We start from the raw sequence: 17,879 nt of genomic DNA, 5'->3' as shown, positions 1-17,879 counted from the left end.
GTTATTATTATTCAACCTTGCTGTCTACAAGGTTTGTAGCCGGTGGGGTCAGGAAAACCCTAGAAACAAAGTATATAACATGTTCAGGTGGGGAGCTGCGTCAGCATGCGTAGCCTGCAAAGGAACAAGTCACAGGTTTATTCCATGTTGAAAAGAGAAGAGAGAAAACGCAACGTTTCGGCTGTGAAGCCTTCTTCCGTTTGCTCACACCTGAAGAAGGCTTCACAGCCGAAACGTTGTGTTTTCTCTCTTCTCTTTTCAGCAGGGAATAAACCTGTGACTTGTTCCTATATAAAATGTTGACTGGAGGCTGCCCTGACACCGCCAATTTTCAGCAGTTCGACAGGTGATATGCACATGCCAGGGTCGTACAAACATGTCATCTGTACGAGCTTGTCGGGGACGTTTTATAGTACGTCAGTGGGGTCAGCTGCAGTCTGAAGTTCACTCTTGAGAATTGTAGTGATGTCCAAGTTATCAAGTAGTGAACTATCATTCAGTCGGCTGCAAAGAAAAGCGAATCATCCATTGGACGGTTACATCTTTCACTTTGCGCTCGTGTTAAAGAAGTAACGTCGATCATTACCCGGCCGTGTCCTGTAGGATTTTATTTTTCGTATTCTGCATAAATCTTAGAGCAGTATATAAACAATGAAAATCGTTTCATGCAAACTTTTTAAATTATTTCAGTTTTTACAGACAACGCAAAAAGGGATTGCTCTACAAATGTAAAACGTTTTGACAAATTAACGTCGCCTGGACTTCATGATTATTATACAATAGGAGTTAAAAAGGTTACGGTGAGTATTCTGTATTCAATCTAAATCGGATCGTTTAATTGCAATTAAACTAATTGCCATTACCCTTAGAACTGTTAGGTTGAAAATTGGGCAACAGAACTACAGTTCCCACAATCCACCGGGAGCCTATAACCTATATGTGGATTGGAAGAGTTGCCTTCGCCAATAGCAGCTGCACTTGCTGGCATGTTTTCGGAGTTAAGTGACATTGGCCAGGCGGTGTAGTAGAAAGTGGTGTGATAAACCCTGCAATGAATTTCTGTAGATCGACTTCGTTGCTGTTCAGCGGAATTAGGAATAACTTGTCCAGGTAAACTATTCCTACTCTAAATAGACGCAGGAACGTATGAAATTATATTTACTGCAACTGTTGCAGAACGGACAGTAGGCACGTTAGCAGGGGGTACTATGGTATGTAGGCTACCTGGATTTGTGTCGGGAGATAGTAAGCACGGATTCAAACCACCTGTGTTTCTTACAACCCCAACGTTACAGGAAGCTGAGTATTGCTAGTGTTTGATTTTATGTAGACAGTTTTCATTTTCTCTAGCATTTTTCTTTTTTTTCAGAAGCAGGCTGGTTTATTTGTTCCAAAAACAAAACCCGTCTAGATTTATACGTACTGCAATTTTGAAAAATGTACTGTAAGACAAAAAGTGCTTTTTTTTTCCTGTACTCCAGGGTTTCTTGTCTCGTTCCTAAAAAGGTTTAGGCTTGTAAGACACTGACTGTGTAGGAAATTGAGGCAGATGCATATAGTGGGGAAAGATGATTAATCTGACCCTTTCCCATTTCCCCATTGCCTGGTTGCTTGCCTGTGTTCTTTACACCACTGGACTTGGAAACATGCACGGCCAGGTGTGAGGAGTGGTTTGTGCACTGAAGCCCAGCTGTGTGGTATTCTCAGCAGACTGCGTTTGATGAGGCTGACCGTGTGCCCTGGTCAGATCTGCAATCCATTGCTCCACAGTGGTTCTCCTGTTTCACCTCGCACTTTGAAATATTCCACGGATGTCACACTCCTGGAGTGTGTGCGCGCCCACCCACCGGTGTGCTTGGCTGGCGATGCCTTTCCCTCCGAGTGCCATACCGACCCTGTGGAAGTCGGACGCTGTTGCTGTTGCTTGTGAAACATCAGCCGGCTGAGCTGTCTTGGTCAGTGAAGCTCCTGCTGAATACTCGCCCCTCTTTCAGAAGTCCTGGAGATCTGCTCTTGCAGTCATGCTAGCATTTACTACAGGCAACCAGGCCTGTCCTGCATGACCGGAAGCATGCTGGGATGTTATTTGCTTGAGCAGTGCACGTGCCATGTCTGTGTGGAAGCCCTTGCTGTTAATGTACGGAGCGTTTGCATTTACCTGTAAGTGTTTTCAGAGTCTTTTAATGGCTGTTTCTTCCCCCAGGGCTCTCTTGAAGCAGGGTCCTGTGTGCGGTCCCTCCTGCCTCCGACTGGCCAGCAGCTGGGTCCTGTCCCACGTGGCCACAGACCGCCCGGCCCTGCCTGGCGGGCTGCCGAGACGGACGGGCGGCTCGGGGCTCCTGCAGGGGCTGCCCTGGCACCAGCAGGTCCGCACCCGCAAGCGCGGCCTGGAGTACCAGCCCAACAACATCAAGAGGAAGCGCACCCACGGGTGGATCAAGAGGATCAGCTCGCGAGGCGGGATCGAGGTGATTCTGCGGCGCATGCTCAAGGGGAGGAAGTCACTGACGCACTGAAGACTGGGTCCGGGGCGTCCCAAGGCGGACGTTTGAGTTGCGGCTGCAACCCAGGGCTCGTCGCCCCTGAAATGCGTGTGCTTGGCCAAGTGTCCTGCGGCCAACTCCCAGTGTGCTTTGCAGCTCATTCCACGTCTTCCAGCGTGCTGGTCTCCTCGCTTGCCTGTCTGGCCTGGGCAGCATGTCTACAAACAAACAATCTGGTCTATTTAAAAGCTCGCTGTCATGCCCGGTTTTATGTGCTAACATCTAAGAACGCTTTTTCTTCACCAGACTTTTCTGAATTCATTAGTGGATGAATGGAATAAAACATGCTGATGTTCTAATGAAGACGTGTCATTACGGGCTTTTGTTTTTTCTCCTCAAGTAATAAAGCAGTTTTATGTAACCTACTGTATGACTACTATACCTTTTACTGGTGTTCTTTAAATTTCTAAAAATACAAACTTGTGAGGAATATTTTTTGTCTGAATAGCTTTATTTTGGTTTTTAAAAGTGTGGTGAGAATGTGCCAGTAAATTTTACTTAATTATGTAATATCTTTGGAGTTCTGTGTTAGGCATATTGATTACCCTGGGACTATGAGAGCAGAACAGTGTCATTATTAGAACTGATTATCGTCCATGATTGAGTACTGTGAGGTGTAGTTTCAATATGCTGGATGTTGCCCTGCACCAATAATCCAGTGTAAAGCTCTGATCAAGTCTCCCTGAACCTCTAATCTGGGATTTCTAACAGTGGCATTGTAATGATTGATTTTTATAAAGTGATTCCCTTATAGGAATACACAAGATGCAATTTCACTCTTCTATATTTGATGTTCGTGTAACAGATACTCGGGGACACCAAATGAGGGTTACTATTTGTGTTGCAGGACAGTTATTGGGTATGATTTAGCCAACAGGCTCATTTTCTTCAACATTTCCCACTGAAGAATGTGTACATCAGTATCCCTGGAGAAGAGCCAGGAGCACTGCGTGTGTCACTGAGGCTTGCTGATTTCAGTAGCCACAATCCTCTGAAAACACAGATCTGTCACCATAAATTATGGGTTTGTCAGAAGCATTTGTTCTTCCCTGAACCTTTTCTCAAATGCTGGAAGGTGGCAGTTTGAAAAGGTGATGTGCAGTAATTTTGGAGAAAAAAAAATTGAGCCTCAAGAAATAAAGGTAAGAAGTAATATTTTGTAGCTGAACAATATTTAGTAAGATATTTTAACCATGGATTTCACTTTCTATTCAGATTGAAAACAATGGGGCAGCGGTAGAGTTGGTCCCGGGCTCTTTACAGGCCTGAGGGAAGCGAAAGTCACACTTTGCCACCTGGTGGCAAAAAAAAGAATTGAAGAATGAGAATGGAGGGTCAACATGAAGAGTTGCATTTCGCACGTGCTCATTGAATTTCTGAAGAAAAGGTTAGTTGATACAAGTGTGGCGTGGATAAAAAGGAAAACTTATGTACAAAGTACTGGCATTACCTAGGAATGAGATGTGCTCTGTCTCTGTAGCTTCACATCCTTTAAAGTAAAACAAATGGTTGCAGTCTCTCTCACTGAATTTCTCGGCCTTTGGAATGAGATTGTCCATTTCCTTTATTAAGAGATCTTAATATTGCTGTCTGTATTCTTAGTAAATGAGATACCACATAATGAAATTAATGTGGGTACTGCAGTGACAGAAAGCAGTGATATCCTTCTTCCAGGCCTTAATTAAATGCTTGATTAACGGCTCTGTTGTTTCAGCATCCTGCTGAAGGTCTGCACTGCTCTAGTGCTGGAGCAGACCCAGACACTTTCTTCAGCTGCTCTGTAAGAAGGCTGGTAACCGAATTTGTATCCCTCTGAATCTCCCTTTCCAGCTTGTTGGAATATTCCTGGTAAAGCAAGAATGATTTTCACAGCTCAGGGACAGATAAATCTTACATTGAGCAAAGCAAGGACTCATTTTGCAAAAGAGTTCCGGAGTCCAATTGAATTCACTGCCTTCAGGATTGGCTGCAATTTGACAATGGAAAGATTTTATTTGCCAGAATTCATACAAATGGCAGGAAATCTGAACAGTGACCAATGCTGATTCATCACTGGTGGTGGTGTGTGTGTAGCATGTGTGCTTTCCCAAAATCATTTTGTGAATGACCCATATTTAATTTTAAAACTTTTATTATGAACAACAACATATTCAAAACAGGAAGAGAAGAGAGACTTGTAGGAAGTAAAGTGAGGCAGGGATATTGGATATCTATGTTGAGATAGATAGATCTATAAAAAAGACAAGCAAAAGCAGACATCAGAATAGACTAAAAATTAAAATAAGTATAGGTGTGTGCAGTAGTCACTGTAAAACAATAAAATATGTGCAACATGCGCATAGGTATATACAGATTGAAAGTACCACAGTATAAACAGTATATTAATGCAGTGTCCAAAAAGTACATTAGTACTTTGAGTTCTACCTTTGATCTTGATTCATGATCTTGACCCAGTGATGGCTTTGAGAGGAGGCAGTAAGACATGACACAACATCCGGGTTTTCCAGCTAAGCTCTCAGTTACACAACTGAATCCTTAATTGACTTAAATCTGTTGGAGGATGCCTTTTATAACTTCTGTAAAAATCCTCCAGTTTTTGGATAGAAATAAAAACTGGCCGATATTCCCATTGAGCAAGTTCTTAGTTCAAATAAGGCCTCAGCTGGGTAATCGACTGAAATGAAAACCCACAGGTATGAGATTGTCCAGGACCCAGGATTGGAAACCCTTCTCCAGAAGGTACCACTCTTCTGCTATCAAAATGGGAGGTGTTGCTGCCCATTAAGTGCAGCAGATCGGGATCCAGTGGCACCAGACTTCAATGCTGCTGCTGCTAACAGTGTAATGTAGAATAACGGAGTCACGAAGCCATCAGCGCTAATGGAGCTGTATTTATAGCCATTCCCTCCAACCTTCTCCAGCCGCCTGAATGTCTGGGCTGAATGAAGGCTTTAAATATTCATTATCATACAGACAGCAACTCGAAAAGCAAAGCACACCCATGCAGTCATCAAGCTGCTCAATATATCCAGTTATACATGTCAGAACAGAGCCAGAGGTATGTGAAGTGTGTCTTGACTTAAACAAAAGAATCCTCATTTGGTATTAATCCATTTTACAGTGCGATAAGATAATACCTTATTGTCTGTATTCTCAGGAATTGGTTTTGCATCCAAACAGCTATGTTTTGCACATAGAATACTTTGCAAAAGATTATGTGTTTTGTTTTTGCTCTAGTGAAATAACACTTGAGCAAAAATGTTTTCAATCTTCAGTTTTAGGGATGCTTTTAAGAAAGTGTTATGGGGTTTGTAAATGGTATCAACTCCATGCCTTTTCCTGTTTTGCAGAACTCCCCCCGTTCAGAAGTGTTAGCTTAACTGCAACCTGGCAGACTTCAGCAGAAGAGAAATAAGACGAACGGTCATTGCGGGGTTTCTGATACATTGACAGGTCCATCTGTGTCTCTTCATCATAAATTGATCACATATCAAGAACATTTTATTTGAAATAAAAAAGCAAAATCTTACTATGTAAGCCCAGAAGAGGCTGCAGAAAGTTATTTATGTTGAAGATATGAGAAAAATCATCTTTTTTTTAAATTTAGCAGATCTGGTACAGGCCTCCAAGAGTTTTGGGGAATAATAAATGAGATGAATATCGGACACGGTGCTCCCCCGGGACTTGACTGAGAAGCACTGCTCTGTATGTTGAGAGAACTGTTATAAATCAACAGAATCCTTGCAGAACCTTACAGCAGACTTGATGTCATGAGATATGGGGCTTCATTAAACGTATCTGGTTCAGCTTTGCTGTCCTGTGGATTTATTAGTCTTTAGAAACTGATTTTAATGGCCACCTACGAATATTGCTGGAGAGGGGCTCTGCCCCCTTGTCTACACAGCGCTTATTAGGTGACCACTATAAATCCAGACACAGGCGTGAATGACATACCCACTAAAAATAAGACTCTTATATTTCATACACCAGAATGAGAGAGGGTATGAAGCAGTCACCTATAGATTAAAGTAATGAATATATTAATAGTTTTTTATTTCGGAATTCTCTATTTTTCTATATGTAATATTTCTCTAGGGACGGGTTTCTGTAGCGAGACCATGCATTTCAAGACGCAAAAATAAAGTCATTTAAAAATCCTTCAATCTAGAAGAGAACTGTTTCGAGTTTAACGCGTCAGACACATATAAAATTAAACTGAAACGTGCACTACAACTCCCACGCTCCCCCGCGAAGGGAGACTCCCAGCAGCTCACCTCTCAGGCACTAGTTGGTTACGCACGTGACTATGCGAACGCCTCAACCTACCGCGCCGTTCGGGTGGGTCTGGAAATGATAGACAGGGACAACTATCCAATAGAAAAGGGCGCTGTTGATCGACACGCAGCACAAGGTCTTGAGAGGCTCTCTGAGAATAGGGCTGTGCTTCGTATCCAATGAGAGCCGTCCAAAGGCGTAACAAGATCTAACAGGTTAGGATGTGTATTTTCGGGACTTGCTTGTTGGTTGTGCCGAAGTAAAGATGGTGGGTTTCAACTGAAAAAGAGATCTTGTGCATATATTTTTTAACTCTGTTTTAGTATTATTGTAGTATAACCTTAAAAGTTCATAATATCGGTACTGACAGCAGGAGCCTGGAAGCAGTGTCGAGGCAGCTAGGGGAGTGTGTCGTGGAGGATATGATTGTATTTCGGTAAACGTGTATATTGTGCTGGTTTGTGCTCTATATATACACAATCCGACGTTTTCTTTTGATAATTTGGATTTGAGGACTTAAATTCGAGAGGCATGGACAAGGTATGGTGTAACTCGACTTCTCTTTCTTGTCGTGGGGTGGTGAGGGCATGGCTGCAGGGTGACGTTTGCGCGCGTCTGTCTTTTAAGACGGTGTGTTTTACAATGTGGTTTTATATTGTCTTCTTTGTAGTCGACTAAGGGGTGTAACAAACAGCCGTCGCTGCAGAAAATCTTCACAGGGAGCCTCCGGCTGAAGTCGAGACAACGGCAGAGCTCCGATGAAGCGCCATCATATTTGTCTCGTATTTTAGACCGTTAAACCGCTCGCCTTTGGCCCAGAAACACAAAACACCCGCTCTCGCATCAACAGCTAGCTACGTCGCTTTTCACCCTTTTCTTTGAGTTCCGTGTTTAAGCAGGATTTTGTCGAAGTTGTCGGCTAGCCTTTCCGTGAACGTCTGCTGTGTAACGCCGGCTGTGTCACTGTAGAGTCTGCTTCCTGGGCAGAGCCATATATCCTGCTGTCCGACATGATAAGTACGGTTTATTTGGGTTATTTTAAACTGCAAGTGGAATACGTGTAAATGGGTTTCTGCTCTTAAACGTGTGTACGCCCTGTTTCCCCAGACGCTGGGGCGACTGTGCCCTTACCCCCGGCGTGAATGTTTTTTTCTGGTCTGGAGTCCACACCCAGGCATGCATTATCTAGCAGCTACCTCCAATTCTGTTCACCAGAGCTAGCTGAATTAGGGTGGTGTATTTTACGCAGTTTTGGGGATCCTCGGGGGGGGGGGAGAGAGAACTTTCCTCCCAAGTTGAGGTGTTTTAAAACCACTGTTGTCATTATAGATTGTTACAAGGGCCACGGTCAGTAATTGCAGTACCGATGACATGTTTTGTCTGCATCCGCGGCGGACGGTTCCAGACCACGAAACCCGGAGAGTCCTCGCCTGCTCTGGGCCCTTATCAGTCGCTAATGGAGAAACGCCGGGAGCACCTCCAGGCCCTTGAGGACTGGGGTTCCCTGCCCTCGTGTGTGTGTGATGTCACTCATGGCACAACCCATCACGGCTTTCTGATTGGTGATCTTAGTGCAGTAGAGTGGCTGTGTTCATTTGTTTGTGGCTATCAAAAGCGATAAATTGTTCTAGAATTCTAGTTTGATCATTTCTAACCATTTATTTCCTATCTGCTACTACTACGCATCCTTTTAGGATCTAGAAGAACACACGTTTTGCCCTCGTATTGAAGGGGATCGGTTTGTTTCATCTCCCCCGAGTATTTATTTTTAGAAGCGGGAGGTTAAAAACACTGACTAGGCTTGTTAACAGAACATATGTAGATCCCAAGCACTTAAAAAAACAACTGATTCTGCAGTTAGGAGTACAGCGGGGGGGGGGGGGGGCACAGACTATAACTTGCATCTTTATACAAGTTATACCTGCTTTTTGATCAAAAATTAATTGAGCCAGAAGGACTTGGTGCCTCTCCAGAAGGAAGATGACAGTAATTGCTGTCTGCATACAAAGTGTTCTAAAAAATGTGTTTCAAGCCTGCATATTGTCTGTTTGTGGTTGTTAAAGGAGCAGTTTATTTTGCTTAAAAAAAAACGGAACAAAAAACTTAAGTTAATGACTTGTTCTGCAGAGTATTTTTTTTTCTAGAGCTAGTACTGCAGAAATAGTTCCCATGTCACCACCTTTGAATGTGCATCTTCCTTAGGGACAAGAAATTGTTCTGGAACCCAGTTAGCATTGCACAGTGCTCTGGTGGTTACTGCTTCTTGCAAGTCACAGCCATGTGCTGTTGGACTTTTATGTTTATCTAAGCAAAAGCTGTAGGCAGAACAGGTAAGTAGGTGTGCATGCAACATAATTAAAACTGTCGAACTCCTAGATGCTATGCCGTAGACCTGTGAAGTATAACGGAGATTATTATATTCCTGCAGCTGTGTGCAGGCTAGTTTTTTTAACCAAGTTTGTCTGACAACTGGCCTATTGTGTTGCAGGCGGATTTCTTGAAAGGCCTTCCTGTCTACAACAAGAGCAATTTCAGCAGGTTTCATGCCGATTCAGTGTGCAAGGCGTCGGTGAGTATTGATTGCCTGCTACAGGTGCGGAGTATTGTAGGGTTCAAGAGATTAAACGTAATCAAAACTGGTTGATTATTTCAATTTTTTTTTTAATTGAGAGAATGTTGGACTTCTCGTTCTGCTAATATGGGTAGTCGTGGCCTTGATGAGCTCCTGCCTTCTCATGTTTTGCAGATGTGAGTTGGCTCTCGTGAAATTTATGCTACCTGTTGTAAAACTGGTGGCAAGTCATGCTATATCTGTATGGAGTTTGTCATGCTACTAGGATGATAAACGGTATCGGCAAAAGTGCTATAAAAAGAAAATGTTGGATATCCCCTGATTCTTTCAAGGGATACTGGTGTGAGGTGTGAATCTGACCTTTAGACTCTGCAGCTCAGTTCCTGTTATCTGGCATGCTAGCAGTATCTTCCAAGTCTAATCTGCAAGCCTTTGTTTGTTTGTTAAACTTTTTCTGCACAAATAGTTAGGATGCCTTTGTTTGGTGGTTAGCTATGTATATGTCTCATTTTAAAGTCTTAGGCAATGGGTCTCAAACAGCCCTGCATGTGCTACCAAATTATCTGCTACTTATCTCTAAATAAAATGATTCACAGGACTGAGAACTGCATATCTGTAGAAGATGTGTAGTTTGTGCTATACTTTTTTTAGATCTTAAATTCAATGTATTATTAATGGCTAGGTTTCATATTTGCATCTGTCTTATTTAAATACTGTATTTCTTTATTTTTATAAATAGTATAAACTCAGAAATTTGAGCTGGAATACAACTTAAACTTTTATAAAAACGCAGGCAACTTAGGTCTGTGTTTTTTGTATAAAATTAAAAAGCCTTATGCAAAATGATCAACCTAAGTATTCAGTTTTATCCAGTACTGCTCTGGATTGTAGTATTCGATTGTAGTGTTGGCAGTGAGGGATTGGTATTGTAATGCATGCTTGCTGAAATGAGAGAAGATGAAAAAGTTAGAAGAGAGGGAGGGATCTGTGATATGTCCATTGTTATACCAAGTTCACGTTCCCAGAACTGTTTTATTGCCTCCAAAGGGTATTATCTTTATCCACACTTAGTTTAAGCACTGTGAAATGTTCTCTAGGGCCAACAGTGGCAGGAAGAGCCTGCTCATGTCACTGGTTAGTGACCCAAGCAGAGCTGCTCTCTCCCAGCCTCCCTCATTGAGCTCTTTGTTTTACAGAACAGGAGACCATCTGTGTACCTCCCCACACGCGAGTATCCTTCTGAACAGAGTAAGTGTCTTCGGAATTTCACTCTGGGATTGAGCTGGGACACCCAGTAAGAGACGGTTCACTTCCTGTGTGAAGCATAATGTAGTACTGAGCAGAAATGGAAAGAGCTGATTTTGCCTTTCTGCTGGGGGGAGGTGCAGATCCAGCTGGCTCTTTCACAGGGTTTGCTGTGTCACTCCCATTCATGAATCCTTGGGTCAACTTTGCCTGTCTTTCTCCACCATCCCACCACTGAGAAATATAATGCACAATCTAAACCCAACATTAGGTCACACAGTAGTGATGGTGAATTAGGACTTTCACCATTTATTACTCATTTGAAATGTTTTTTGTTTCCCTCACTGTTATGTAGACCTCCAGAACGTCATGATTAGGTCTTAGAATAATTTGAACAAAGCTGAATGATGCTGTTAATTAACACATTAATTTAATTGACTAATTATGTTAATGTACAAATTAATTTAATATAAATTTGCACTCACTACTTGTTCCCAAATCTTTCTGGCCTTTAATTTTTTTCTAGTAACTTCAAGTAGCCTCCACTGTCTCTGAACTTCTGTTTTGCACCTTACTTTTAAATTTAATAGACAAATATCATGCATGTTTAAAGAAATCTGTTTGAGTGAATTTGGCTTTAAATATTCATGCATTTGTACATTTGATGCAGATTAGTTTAAAGGGAGGTTTTACTTGAAAATAAACACCAGAAACCCTAGTCTTAATCCCTTCCTTGAGGTTCTGTGAATCATACAGAACTAGCAGTGGATTGTACTAAAGAGGGTTGTCTTTGCTGAGCAGCTGGTCAGAACTAAAAAGCCTAAATGTATGTTGACTGGTTTTGATGATGTATCTTACAGCCATTCCAGATGATTTTTCTGCAAAATAAAGTGCTCATCAAATCCTGCACACTGTTCTAAAGCAGAACGTTCCCTCTTGTTGCACATCATGTGTAAATAATGGGACATGAGTGTGAATTCTACATAGCAATGATCTTAGTAAATGTTTCTTTGTACTTTTAGTTCATTTATAACCTTTGCTTAGTGCAGCATTTTTATAGATGGGATTATCATCCATGATGGATGGTAAAATATGCACCCCATGGAAGGAAATGAGGACAGATCCAAATGGAATTGCATGTAAAGCAAAAATATTAAGTCTGAGTGGCGGTTGAACGTTGAAGAGAGCTTTCTGATTGCAGGAATAGCCCTTTACATTTGCCTCTACAGCTTTGTACAGCTTGAGGTACTTGAGGTACTCTGTCAAATCTTGTTTGATGGAAATAAACTCGTGACACTTCTATAAATGTCAGCATTTTTGTAAATTCTGATTAAAGGTAAAATTGGACTAGTCCTTCCTGCAAAAATGTATGTCTGCATGTAGCAGTTTTCCATTCTGAAAGGCCACTATGCTTTGTTTCAGACCTGATAGTTTCCTTTGTAAATGTGTTTTTTCCCTATTTGAAAAATAGCTTGTGGTCCATTATTTTAGAAGTGCGTTTCTAACTATCATTGTGCATTATATAAAGGTTTATTTGATAATTGCTTTCATGTTTTTCAGTCATCGTCACCGAGAAGACGAATATTCTTCTGCGCTACCTTCATCAACAGTGGGATAAGAAGGTAAGAATCGCTTTCTTAATGTGGGGATTGTGCTGTATTCTGAAAACTTGTTGATTTTCCTTTCCATTTGATTCTTGCTGATATCATAGAAATAGTTTTTGGTTGCAGGAGACAAATTGTTTCTTTCTAAGTGTTCCCATTAGGTGAGTGTAGCCAAGTTTGTTTTTGTATGAAGCTACAGTATTACGCATTGCAATGGCTATAGTTCTACCGTATGCCATCTATGTCAGGGAGGTCCCACTCCTAGAGGACATTGATTAATGGCTGAAGTTAAGCCAGTCAAAAGCTGATTTGGCTCAGAAGTTAAACTGGAATGAAAACCTACAGATGCGTGTATGATGTACGTTTGTACAGTCATCTCCAAACACTGCTAGAAGTGGCTGAGGCGGTTAGGGCAGTGTCCCTCCATCCTGCTCCTTTTTTAGGGTTTTCATTCCAGTTCAGCATCTATTACACGTGTAGGCTGAGATTAGAAATTGACCCTAAACCTGTACAAGGTATTGAGTTTCAGATCTCCTGCCACTGAAGTTGATCGCAGTAGCACCCAGCCCTGTGCGGGTTCATGTTTCAGTTCTTTTTTTTTTTCCTTCTCTCTCCGTCTTCAACAGAATGCGGCCAAGAAGCGGGAACAGGAACAAGGAGAGGGGGAGAGCCCCGCTCCCCCCAGGAAAATCGCTCGGACAGACAGCCAGGACATGAACGAAGACACTTAAGCAGAGCCTTTTTCCCCAGTGCATGACCCACACCCACACTTACATCTACATGCACTCTGACCTCCACGAGACGAAAGACGGAAAACAGAAGGACGGATTACCAGGACTTGGGAAGGACACTAAGTGTTCGTTTGTATATTTTACTCGTCGCAAGCGCTTCCCATTGTGCTCCCTATGCTCTCTCCCCTCACGCTGCCCAGCCTTGGATAAGAGGAGGGGGGGAGGGGTCAGGGCTGACAGAACATCCCTCTGAAGCTGCCTGTTCTGATGGACCCTCCAGTGGTACCCCCGAGTGGTGGTATCAGCACAGAAACACTGGGGATCTCTCCTTCGTGTTGGCATCCTATATCTATCAGTGCATTTTTTTTTTACTTTGAGTAGCATGAATGCTTGTGCTAGCCATAGCAGATTAGTTACTGAGGTTGAGTCTTTTTTTTTTGATGTGTTGCATTTAATTTAACTGGGCTTGGAATAAATAGATTAAGTGTGGTGGCCCATTGTTGGCTTAGCCTTGAATGTTTTGTGGCAAAAATAATGGTTAACTTTGTTACCCATTGTTTTGAAGCAGACTGACGGATCTGTTCTGTTGATTTTTGGTTCCTTGTCTGCATTCTTTCATTTCTCAAACAGCTTCAGCACCTCACGGGAGGACTGCATTCCTCTGAATGCCTGTACAAGGCAGAAAGCACATCATCCTCTGCTGGTTCTTTTTGCATGCCGGTACATCTTTGGGTTTTTACAGATCGTGTCTGAAGAAAGGTTCTGTAGAACCTGGTGCCCCACCTGAAGTGTTCCTAGAGGAAGATGTGAACAGTTGAAACCAGACTTCGTTAAATGTCTTTTAGAGACGTTGTGTTCGTATTGACCAAACATTCTTATAATGAGATTGCAGTACACAAATCCATTAAGTTATACCTTCAAGGGCGATTTAACTGTGGGTTTGGAATTGGGGTTTAAGCTTTGACTGCTTCAGCCACATACATGCCTTCTCCCTCAGTTTAAGCCCTCGTTAAGGTTTTTGACTCTTTACAGAGTGCCTGATCATAATTAATGTCGTAGGTCTTAGACAACTCTCAATTGTAATAGTGGGGAAAATTAATTGAGAATCTAAATTGCCCATTAACTATCACAAACCTTTCACTTTAGTAGGTGTACTGCATCCTACTGTTTTTAATGGGAATTCATCCAGGAAATTGAGCGAACATGTCATGCGTTTGTTTACAGCATCTTATAAAGCTATGTCAAGCTCAGCAGTTTGATTTTCTTCCCCTGTTCTATATCACTATTTAGCCTTCATGAATTAGATTATCACCCTTTGCTCTGCTCCCTGTACGCTGTTGGGCTGTGGCTCACAGACTGTTGTATCTTCAGAAACTCTTGTTGTAATCTTACAAATTTAAGTCTAAATCTTTGTTCTTGAGTTGTCGTTGCGTTCAGTGTAATAAAAATCCAACACCTAAAGGTGAGTTGGTGTATGGCTCTAAAAATACACTATTGGCTGTCATGCTTAACATAGTAGTACACTGGTTTGGTGTAGTTTACTGGTGCAGAGTAAAGGCAAATCAATTTCCTGTTTCAACAGCCTTTTATTCTATGGGTTGAAAGATTAATATAGTGTCCGTGCAATGTAGTATTTTAAGTTTACAACTAGAGTATAGTTTAAAGTGGCAGTTATGAAACCTGTTATTAGTATGGAGATGTCACCATCTTGTGCTGTTAATAAGGGTCTTGAGGTTGCCTCATTTCCTTTACATTGACGTTAGGATTATATTGTGAGTAAAACTTATTACAAATGTGATACCCAAGCTCTCCACAAGAAGGGCCATTCTAGCACCATGGACAGCTCTCAGCAGAGAGGCGTTGGCATGAACTCCCCATCATTCTCGTGCATCCTTCTATTTACAATCAAATGTTGAACCGAATACGAAGCCTTGCACCCCTTGCAATTTGGGAGACTAACTGGGATTGTTATCAACACATTTCATTTAAGCTCCAACACCAGACACCTTAGAGTATGTTCATTACTAGACTTTTAAGAGCAGTGTTTTTTTTCTTACTACTGTTAATGATGTACTTTGCCCCTTTTGTGGTCTTGTCCCCTGGATTTGGATTTTCTTTAGGAATAAGCGAAGAAGCTTGCTATTTTGGGAAAATATGGCTTGCCACTATAGTGACTGTGTTGTGGAACAAATATACTTTGCACTTTGGCATTCTCTTTTCAAGTTATTAGCTATTGGCCTAAATATGCTAATAAAATGTGTGGCTCAGTAGTACTTTACCACCGTATACTTTTTGCTAACCATTTAGTCTTCTGGAATTGTTTAGTTCCGTGATTTTTGCCTCAAACCGTAAGGTGATATTCATAATTCAATTAAGTCATGTGATTTTGATGAGTATAGTCTGTCATTGCACCTCAGACTGATGCCTTCCCATTCCGTTTCACTGAAAGACTTTAAAACTACCAATTCCCTAATTAGTGTAACTGGTAGAGGGGTCTAAGCTGAAATGGACTGGAAGGACCAAAGCAAACCAATGCAAGCCTAATACTTAAAAAGGGAATATACAGTCATTGGTTGAGTTACCAGAGTTTTTAAAGCCTGAGCCATGATGGGTCGGCATTTATAGTTATGTGGATCCTTCACAGCCTAGATGCTAAAATGTCAACATCTAAACCGAGCAATGCAGTATGAGCGACAAGTGGTGGAGCAGGTGTTGTCACATTGTGTACATGTTTGTCAATGTTTTTGTTTTTACATGCTGTTACTTGTGCAGGCTATCACTGTTGATAGCACTCTTTGATATTGTGTCAGCAGTTTTATCTGCTTTGCTTTTTTTTACCACTTAAGGCGGTCAGATTAAAGCTGGCATTTACACAGAGCCCATGAGATTGAGTCCCATTGATTTGTGATCAAATTGATAATTGGTTGATAGTGTCAGATGGGGTAAATGCTTCAGTTTGGCAAGTTTCTGCTGCCAGTCTGAACTTGTGCGAATGGGTAATGTGTAAATGAAGGTGTGGGGAAATTAGCCAGAATTAAATTCCCCAATCTTGTTTTTTTACTGCTGCTATGTAAAATTATCCCTTTTCTTGTACCTAACTTCTTGTTTTTCATTGTATTATTGTCTTCGCTTGTAAAAAAAAAAAAAGCAACCCTACAATGTTTTTTGTCACACTTTTCTTGTGTACTTTAAGTCTGAAAAGCACAACTTCCAAGTTTGTGATGTCCATGCTTGACATTGCTTTTCCTTCTTGGCCGTAGTAATTGGGGATCTGCAAGTTTGGAAGCTTTAATGTATTGTGGGTGTATAGTCCCTGGCTATATTATGTCAGTGTAATAGTAATGCAACACACATGCCAAAGCAGGTGCTTTTGCTGGATGGATGAATGTACTGGGGTGGTGTCTCTTAGGAGGTCAGAAAGAAAGCACATAGTCAGCACTGTTTTCATGCTGATCCCATCTAATTAGGCCTAAGCTGACCTGCATGTATGTACAGAGTTTTCCATAAAGGCAACTGCAGAAAGTTATAGGTGGCAAATAGCTGCCATGTTAAAGCAGAAGGAGTAAGCTTCTCCATGCAAACATTTGTAACCTTTCAGTGAGCATTTTGTCTGATCTATAACATATTGTATGTACCATGATATCCTTAACATGCCATGTCATTTGTTGCCTTTGTCAGAGTCATCCTGCTGAGCAATGCAGATTTACAGGCAGGAAGGCACTTGCTTCACTTGAAGGAGGAGTACCCAGTGGGGCCTGCGGTCTGTGCTGTTGTGCCATTGTTGGTGTGGCTGTGGGAGGTTTTGAGGTCTTGCAAGAGGTTGACAGGGTTGGAGAAACTGCCTGTTTCCCCACACAAGTCTTAATGAGTGCAGGCAAAATCAGAACACTCCCTTCAAGAGATTTAAGTTTAAAGCATGGCTCTAAATCTTTACATGTAAAAAGACATGTCGCACCTTTAACTTGCAGGGACAGAAATGAGTTGGTTCAATGGTTTCTGTTTCCATTATGGTGGTGTTTCATGCATCTGAAAAGTTGACCCTTTTATTTTAATTGGTGAATTTAGTTTATAGTTGTTTTTTTTTGGGAAACAAATCTATTATTAACTAGTTTAATCTAAAGTATTTTTCTGTTATTTTTATTGAAGCAGCTCCTCCCCACTGAGAGCTGGTGTGTGAGGAGCGTTCTGGCGCGCTATGGCTGCTGTCGCATCATCAATGTGGGGCTGCACATTGGTGGTGGAGGGGATCCCCATTACCTGTAAAGCGTTTTGAGTGTCCAGAAAAAGCGCTATATAAGCATAAGCAATTATTATTAAAACAAGAAGAAGTGGCACTGCCGTCTTCCTCAGCCCTCTCTCTCCTAGTTCTCCAGTATGCCGTCAAACCTAGTGTAGCAATAACTTTAGTATGAATCGAACCGTGTGATAGACATGGATGGGTCTGGTGTTTTTTGTGTGTTTATATTCCTTTGGGTTTACGGTTTCATATCTTAGCTCTTTTAAATAAAATTGCTCTTACTAGTGTGAATGGAAAATGTGTTCTTAATGCTTGAAGCGGACTTTCAGACTAGACCAATTAAAGACAAAGTGCACGCATGCTAACTAGCTATTCCCTGGGATGGAATATGTCCTGCAGAGTGTTGAAACGTCTGCACAGAAACCGCAAGATCAGCAAGAGTGCCCCTTTCTGCTGAAGGAATGTTTGGCACAATAAGCAGTTCCCTTTTAGTAATGGGGGGTGTTGCAGTGCAGGGAGACGTAAGGGGTTCAGCTTAGGATGTGTTTTGAAATGCATGTATTTTTATGTTTAGAACGTCAATACGATACAAATACAAAGCAGCCCTCATTCAGATGTTTTTAAAGGAATTGTGTACAGTAAATCACTTTTCTCAACCTTTGAGGTTGATGC

At 41.7% G+C, this 17,879-nt stretch overlaps 2 protein-coding genes across 3 annotated transcripts; both read left to right on the top strand.

Annotated features, from left to right (window-relative positions):
• The first annotated feature begins 988 nt into the window (after nt 1-988).
• mrpl34 (mitochondrial ribosomal protein L34) lies at nt 989-3,609 on the top strand. Its single transcript, XM_088907715.1, has 2 exons — nt 989-1,110; nt 2,204-3,609. Exons 1-2 carry the CDS (start codon nt 1,052-1,054, stop codon nt 2,514-2,516), a joined length of 372 nt encoding a protein of 123 aa, XP_088763841.1. The 5' UTR covers nt 989-1,051; the 3' UTR covers nt 2,517-3,609.
• Nucleotides 3,610-7,026: 3,417 nt separating this feature from the next.
• dda1 (DET1 and DDB1 associated 1) lies at nt 7,027-17,498 on the top strand. Of its 2 annotated transcripts, none has more exons than XM_088907506.1 (5): nt 7,027-7,086; nt 9,307-9,387; nt 10,587-10,638; nt 12,196-12,257; nt 12,866-17,498. In XM_088907506.1, exons 1-5 carry the CDS (start codon nt 7,084-7,086, stop codon nt 12,968-12,970), a joined length of 303 nt encoding a protein of 100 aa, XP_088763632.1. In that variant the 5' UTR covers nt 7,027-7,083; the 3' UTR covers nt 12,971-17,498. The 2 variants fall into 2 exon arrangements, with proteins under 2 accessions (XP_088763632.1, XP_088763631.1); XM_088907505.1 differs by having other exon boundaries at nt 7,052-7,358.
• Nucleotides 17,499-17,879: the final 381 nt, after the last annotated feature.

The sequence above is a fragment of the Atractosteus spatula genome, chromosome 28 (assembly GCF_055471065.1).
Source record: "Atractosteus spatula isolate fAtrSpa1 chromosome 28, fAtrSpa1.hap1, whole genome shotgun sequence".
Taxonomy (NCBI): Eukaryota; Metazoa; Chordata; class Actinopteri; order Semionotiformes; family Lepisosteidae; genus Atractosteus; species Atractosteus spatula.
This window is presented reverse-complemented; position numbering and strand designations above follow the sequence as displayed.

Coding starts and splice junctions, on each gene's coding strand:
- mrpl34 (XM_088907715.1), top strand. CDS start 1,052: ATGAATTTCTGTAGATCGACTTCGTTGCTGTTCAGCGGAATTAGGAAT. Junction 1,111..2,203: donor ATTAGGAATAACTTGTCCAG/GTAAACTATTCC, acceptor TTCTTCCCCCAG/GGCTCTCTTGAAGCAGGGTC.
- dda1 (XM_088907505.1), top strand. Junction 10,639..12,195: donor CGAGTATCCTTCTGAACAGA/GTAAGTGTCTTC, acceptor CATGTTTTTCAG/TCATCGTCACCGAGAAGACG. Junction 12,258..12,865: donor ATCAACAGTGGGATAAGAAG/GTAAGAATCGCT, acceptor CGTCTTCAACAG/AATGCGGCCAAGAAGCGGGA.